The sequence below is a fragment of the Myotis davidii genome, unplaced genomic scaffold, assembly GCF_000327345.1.
Source record: "Myotis davidii unplaced genomic scaffold, ASM32734v1 scaffold185, whole genome shotgun sequence".
Taxonomy (NCBI): domain Eukaryota; kingdom Metazoa; phylum Chordata; class Mammalia; order Chiroptera; family Vespertilionidae; genus Myotis; species Myotis davidii.
In genome coordinates, this window is record NW_006297811.1 from 2,692,478 (window position 1) to 2,700,269 (window position 7,792).

At 37.2% G+C, this 7,792-nt stretch overlaps 1 protein-coding gene across 1 annotated transcript in view; it reads left to right on the plus strand.

Annotated features, from left to right (window-relative positions):
* The window catches only part of LOC102753075 (cytochrome b5 reductase 4), a 75,356-nt gene that overhangs the window by 41,490 nt on the left and 26,074 nt on the right, over nucleotides 1-7,792 (plus strand). Inside the window, exons 7-8 of the mRNA XM_015570288.1 lie at nucleotides 1,725-1,757; nucleotides 3,642-3,764. Of these exons, the coding sequence (XP_015425774.1) occupies nucleotides 1,725-1,757; nucleotides 3,642-3,764 (156 nt within the window). The remainder of the gene's footprint in view (nucleotides 1-1,724; nucleotides 1,758-3,641; nucleotides 3,765-7,792) is intronic.

Consider the following 7,792-nt stretch of genomic DNA (forward strand, 5'->3'; position numbering starts at 1 on the left):
AAAATAAATATATATATATACATACATATATATACATACACACACACACACACACACACACACACATATATATATAAACCTACGTGAATGCTGACTGTCCAACTGTCCAACTGGTAGCTATGACAGGCACTGACAACCAGGGGGCAGATGCTAAATGCAGGAGCTGCCAAGATGCAGTGACTTGGCAGCTGCAGGTGTTGGGTGACACACCTGAAACCAGAGAGGAGGTATTCCCCGTCTTTTTTTCCTCAACATTATTCTGGTGTAGGGGCCCAGTGCATGAATTCGTGAACCTTGAAAGAAACTGTGGGCCTCAAGGCTGAGGTGGGCACAGGAGCAGGTCTTGACCCATCCTCTGAGCCGCTGCCCAATCCCTGCTGCCATGGCCCCCCTGCCCCCTGTCTGCCAGAAGCCCTGCTTCTGCCACCATCACTCCCATGTGCTGACAGCGCCAGCCGCACTTGCACCCCCTGATGGCACGGATCGATTGGGGCTGATGCCAGCAGCGGGTGCGATCAGGGCTGGCGCTATTAGTGGCTGTGAGTGGCAGCTGCTGCCCGGATCACCCCTCAGGAGCAGGAGGAGGTTTGAACCCCTCAGGGGCAATTAGGGACAGCAGCTGCCACACACACCTGCTGACAGTGCCAAGCTATTCAGCAGGTCCCCGGTGCTGCCAGTAGGTGTGAGTGGGGCCAGTGCCAATAGCAGGTGTGAGCACTTGGTAAGACCACAACATGTGGGAGCAAAGAATTTTCAGTAAGTACCAGAGGCTCACCCTGATGACAGTGACCAACACCCCAACTTGGTCTGGTGCCCCACTAAACTGTTCCATCGTCCCGCCTTGACTAACACACCAATGTTCTGCATTCTGCCGCCTGTGGCCGCGCACCCTGGTGGTCCCTGCATATCATAGTGACTGGTTGTGCGGTGGTTCTGTTGGTCAGACTATTTGCATATTACCATTTTATTATATAGAATTAGTTTCATGTGTACAACATAGTGGTTAGGCAATCTTACACTTTAAAGAGTGGTTCCGCTGATATTTTAAGTATCCTCCGCCTGGATTGTACATAGCTATTACAATATTATTTTCCCCCCATTGGCTTCTGCCTGGCCACTCCCACCCCCAGCACCAGCTCTCACCCCCCTAGTGTCTGTGTCCATTGGTAATGCTTATATGCATGCATACAAGTCCTTTGGTTGATCTCTTAACCCCGCCCCCTCCCCTGCCTTTTCTTTGAGGTTTGACAGTTCAATGTTTCTCTGTCTCTCCATCTATTTTTGTTCATCATTTTATGGACAGTCATATACTTTACAAAGTGGTCACCCTAATATTTCAAAGTACCCCCCTGGCCTGCACATAGCTATTACAATATTATATATATTCCACATATGAGTGAAATCATGTGATACTGATCTTTCTCCGACTGGCTTATTTCACTTAGCATGATGCTCTCCAGTTCCACCCATGCTGTTGCAAATGGTAAGAGTTCCTTCTTTTTTATAGCAGTGTAGTATTCCATTGTGTAGATATACCAGTTTTTTAATCCATTTGTCTGCTGATGGGCACCTAGGCTGTTTCCAAATCTTAGCTATTGTAAATTGTGCTGCTATGAACATAGGGGTGCATATATCTTTTCCGATTTGTGTTTCTGATTTCCTGGAATATATTACTAGAAGTGGGATTGCTGGGTTTTAACGAATATATAAATTTTCTTTTCCAGAGCTAAGTCATGCAATTCAAGAAGATTTTTCTGGTAAGCTTTACCAAAAAACAATTATATAATGCATACATATACACATATGCACATACATATTTACCTATATATGAAGGAGGGAGAAATGAGCATTTGTTTTATTTTTCATATTTATATTTCTGTTTTAAAATAAAGATGTGATATTTTTTATATAAACAACTGCATTAATTTTTAAATATATTCTCCCTCTGATTTCAGGTTCCCCCCACTTATTTTATTTCCCCTTGTTCTTTCTATGTCTTTGCTCTTCCCTTTTCTTCTCTTTAGGAAAAAAAAATTATCTCCCTTTTATTTTTTCCTTCCTTCCTTCCTTCCATCCTTCTTTCCTTATCTCTGCCCTACTCCTGACATTCAGCTTGTAGAAATATTCTAGACCAGATAAATTTTTCTTTTTTGAATGTTTAATGTTGATAAAGTATATTAAATTGTAAATATTGCTGCATATAAATACACAATGTGGATTTTACACAGCTGTTTAACAACAGAAGACTCATTATAAAGTAGTGGTTTCTTGGGGATTTTTTAAGCTTTATTTTAAATATAATAAAGTCATATTTAATATGTACAACAAGATGATTTGATACAGGTTTTATTGTGAAAGGATTCACACAATTGAATTAATTAACATCCATAATCTCACATATTTACTTTTTATTTTTTGGTGAGAACACACGTTCTACGCTCTTAGTAAATTTTAGTTATACAATACAGTATTATCAACTGTAGTGACCATGTTATACTTTAGATTCTCAGATTATTCATCTTATAACTGAAAGTTTATACCCTTCCCAATTTTCCCTAACCACCAGCCCCTGTTTCTATGAGTTCACCTTTATTTTTTTTAAAGATTCCACCATAAGCAATACCATGTCATATTCATCTTCTCTGTCTGGCTTATTTCACTTAACATAACACCCTCCAGCTTTACCCATGTTGTTGCATGGTAAGATTGCCTTCTTTTTTAAGGCGGACTAACAATCCATTTTGTGTGAGTGTGTGTGTATGTGTGTGTGTGCATGTGTGTATTCTTGTTTTAAGGTACTGTCAGAATACCTTACCCTAGGTCTATCTCCCCTTTATATGTACCATAGCTATAAATTACATATATTTAGCTCTTTAAAGTCACAAACCATGTTTTTATGTTTGGTAAGCTTCAGATCAGTGTTTATTAAATTGAATTCATTTGACTATCATAAGTTGTTAAATTGCTATGAAATTTTGTGCTTATGGTGAGGAAAAACAGATTGTTTCTTAAGACACAATGAAATATACTTTAGGTCTTCAATACATTTGATTTATAAAATTTAATCAATGTATGAAAATCTATAGTTTATTTACCCATATATTCTAAACTATTTTAACCATCAAAAATAAAGATAATGTATAAGACTTTTAATTATCAAAGATTCACATGCACTTTATAGGGACTCATTCTACTGAGGCAGTTCCTGTGTTTATTAGCTTCGTTATTGGTCTACTGAATTCACTCATAATACCCCTCAGATCCTTACTAAGTGTGTAATTATATTTGCTTTTATGGGTCCATTCAATGGCTAGTTGTATATATCAGCCCTCTCCTTTTTTACATATGTTAAGTAGTTGCCATGGCTATATTTGAGCTTGTATGGAAATTAGCAATACATACTAGTTTGGTCCTTGATAAATTAGCTTGAAAGAAGTTAATCTACATTTAAAATAAATTAAACTTGTCTGGCCAGTAGTGCTCAGTGGTTGAGCATCTAATATATAAGGTATAAAAATTTTGATGAATATGTGCACAAAATCTTATTTATTTTACTAATTATCAGTATAATTCATACAGATTGGGACATCTGGATTGTTTGAGAAAGATTGGTTTTAAAATAAAATTTATATTCTTTTCAGTGCGGGTTGTTGCAAATGTGGGAAAGATAGAGATTGTCCTAAAGAAAAAAGAGAATACTTCTTGGGAATGTCTTGGTCATCCCCTGGAGAATCATAATTCACTTATTCCAAAGAAAGATACAGGTATGCTGTGCTGTTATTTTGAGTCCTGTGTTTAAGAAATTGTTGTGTTGGCACATTTGTTTCAGAGTGTGAAAGGCCACTTTGGGTGAGCTTTTGCTTCTACTCCTATTTGAAATGGGGGTGGGGTGTGTGGAAGGATTGAGCAAAAAAAAAAAACAAACAAAACTCTTGGATATGGACAACAGTGAGGTGATTGCTGGAGGAGTGAGGGTGAGTGGTGTAGGAAGTTATGGGGGGATAAATGGTGATGGACGGAGATTTGACTTGGGGTGGTGAACACACAATACAGTGTACAGATGACATGCTCCTGAAATACTTAGAATTTTGTTAATCATTGTCACCCCAATAAATTCAATAAAAAGGAAAAAAAAAGTTGAAATGGAACACCTTTTTTTTTTAACAGATTAAATTTCAGATTCTATTGTCTAATGTTTAGACATAACATGAAGTCATTAGGTAATGATACCTAATGGAGAAGCCACTTGTGTTTAGAATGCTACCCAACCACTCACTTCTTCAGGTTTATTTTTATAAAAGGTGCCAAAAACAAGTTTAAGTTTATGTCTTGTATGCTCATTTTTTTTCTATTAAAAAAGGCATGTTTATTGTTTTTCTGCTTACCTAAACCAGTTTCTCAGTTTACTCCTAAAGGATATAAATCATTTTCTTTCTTCATCTCATTTCTTCATTCACTTCCTTTCTTCCTTTATTTTTTAAGCATTTATCTTGGTATAACATATTTATAGAAAAGGGTTCATATTTATGTTCTACTTAATGAATTTTCAGAGTCAACACACTATATTTTCTCTTGGGAAATTGGTAGAATTGGCTCCTTGTTGCAAATGTTTAGAAGTTTCACAACTTGATATGCCTTACTATGCATCTCTCTTCATTCTTTGGGCAGGATATCCATCCTTTTGTGCTAATCCTTGTTATGGAAACTTAACGACCCTGATTTTTCTTCTACATGGTCTGTTTTGTCTTTCTAGAAGTATTCTTTTTTAAAAACCTCCTTAACCAGTCCTTTAATCATCTTATCTTTTCTCTCTTATTTTCAGTTTAGTCCTTTTGTTCTGCTTTGTGGGAGATTTTTTCAGCTGTGACTTCCAGCTCTTTTATTGAATTATTTATTTCTATTCTCATATTTTTAACTGCTACGACCCTTTGATTTTTGATTCTTTGTTTTAGTATGCTATTCTAATTAGCTTCTATTACGTTTTTAAAAATTACCATAATGGTTTTTTGTTCTCTGTGAAATCTCTGTGTCCTCAAAGTTTCTTTGTTTTTTAATATTTTATTGATTTGAAAGAGAGTAAGGGGAAGAGAGAGAGAGGGGAAGAAAGAGAGTAAGTGGGGGAGAGAGAGAGAAACCAGTTGCCTCCCATATGCACTAGGTTAGGGGGATGGAACCCACAGCCTGGGTGTGTGCCATGACCAGGAATTAAACCAGCAACCCTTCCGTGCATGGGATGATGCTCAACCAGTTGAGCCACACTTATAAAAAGAACTTGTGGGGTTTTTTGTTTTGTTTTGTTTTTAATATTAGATGCTTTCTTTGCATGTCTGTTTATCCTTGACTATCTGCTCATATTTCAGGGTGGAACTCTAAAAGCTGATATGGAACTGTGCATATAGGTGTGACTTGTTGACAATAACATTTTCACTGTATGGCTGATCATTTTTTGGGGAAAGCTTAATGCCATTATTTTGTCAAGAGTCTCCAGAGTGAACATTCTCCTACCTTGCACCCAACAATTCAGAAGTCACGTGGGGAAAAAATGCTAGGTGCCTGTAAACTTATGTAATTTTCTTTTTCTGTGTCTAAATACAGTGACATTCTGAGGAATTGGGGTTATGACTTTAGCATATGAAAATTGAAGGAGACACAGTTTGGCCTATAACATAAGCCCAAATTCAGGGGTCCTATGTTCTACCCTCTGGAGAGCAAGCTTCACATGCTTTGCCAGAATAAGAGAGGTTCAGTTATGTGGCTATGCTAAATAGGGGAGGACTTCAGGAAAGTTGAGGGTGGGAGGGCATCTAAGCTTTTTAAATGAACTTTCTATCCAGAAAGTGGTTCTAGCTCTGCCTTCCCTCTGATCCAGAGGTATTTGGTCCTGCCAATTTCTGAGCCTTAAAGGGATCTTCTTTTACAAATGGGTTGTTGATTCTTAACGTTCTGTACTCCTCTAGTTTAGGATTTAGCTTTATTGACTCTTCTGCGCCAGTTATCAATCATCCCTTTGGCTTCTCAGCTCGCAAAGTTTTGTTGCTACTTAAAATTTTCATTCTTCTATCCTTGCAGGTTTATGCCTGAAAAAACAACCAAACACACACGCACAACATCTTTGCTTTTATTTGGGATGTGGGGGAGTTAGAGGGAACTAACTGCATGTATTCAGTTTACCATCTTTAACTATTTAAAATTATAAAAATACTAGAAGCCCAATACACGAAATTCATGCAAGAGTAGACCTTCCTTTCCCCGGCTGCCTGTACTGGCTCCTCTCTGGCACCCAGGACCCGGGCTTCCTTCAAAGGAAGGAAGGTCATCTTCCAGAAGGTCATCTGGTGTAATTAGCATATTATGCTTTTATTATCATAGATGATTGTGGATAATATTTTAATTTTTAGAAAAGTACCAGGTAACCATATTTTAAGAACTTACTATGTGTTGAAGGCTCTTTTAGGTACTGTGTTATGAAACAAATCAAAGGCATCAGAAATTATTTTCCCAGGTAGAGGAAAATATGAGATTGAAGAATACTTTTTGCCCTGCTGAGTGGCTCAGTTGGTTAAAACATTATCTCGATATGCCACGCTTACGGGTTTGATCCCCAGTCAGGGCATATACAAGAATCAGCCAATGAATGCATAAATAACTGGAACAACAAATTCATGTCTCCCTCTCTCTAAAAAATTTTTTAAAAGAATACGCTTATAATGAAACAGACTGATACGGGCACATTATATAGTACAAATAGAGCATATTCTGAGGTAATCTCAAGGGAATAGATGCAGATGAATTTGACCTTGAATAACTCACTGAAGAAGGTGGATTTCAAGCAGTGTTTTGAAAGTAGCTTTCAAAAATAATTACAACTATGAAAGTCTTCCCAGGTAGAGCTTCAAATTGTTGTTATGGTACTTACTGTGCTAGGTATTTTTCAGGTTTTTAGAAGGGGGGAAGAGTAAGCCTTGTGTGGGAATGGTTAAATAGATTCATTTGACCAGAGCAGGAGGAATTAGGTAGGGAGAGAGAATGTCAAGGAATAACAGTATAACCTAACAGACCCGAAGAGATTAGGTAAAAGACAATAAAATGAAAACAGATACTATGAAAATGAAATCTCTTGCCCTAATAAAAGCCAAGTCCAAGAAATAAATGATATTGAGAACCAAGGCTGACCTCCATTTGGAAATAGTTAGGATGAATATTGCTCAGTTATTCTTCTCAGTAATTTCCCAAGGCTTTCCATGAACTCTTTATCCCAGCCATACATTTCTCCTTGAGGTATGACCCACCATAGGTAGCTTTAGCTTTCTTGTCTGAAATTGGAGCCAGGCATGTATTTTTCAGTGAATTAGGTTTTCTACTTCGTTAAATGACTCAAAGTTTAGGGGATATTTCCATATATGTGACTAAATTAACAAAGATAATTCTTATTTTTTCTTTCCCTTCTTAAACCAGAATAAAAGCTATAGATTTTTTAAAAAAGGAATCATTTTGAATTATGTTATGGCATTTCATTATTCTTAAATTTATATTTTCTAATAAGTATAATATTTTCATTGATTTCAGGGAGGAAGGGAAAGGAGAGAGAGAGAGAAACATCAATGGTGAGAGAAACATCTATTGGCTGCATCCTGCATACCCCGTAATTGTGACTTCCTGGTTCATAGGTTGACACAACCACTGAGCCACACCGGCCAGGCTGTAGATTATTTTATTCACTGTAGCAAAGCTGAATATTTATATTATCTAAGTATTATGATTAACTTGATGTCAGTATCTTTAAATGATTAGT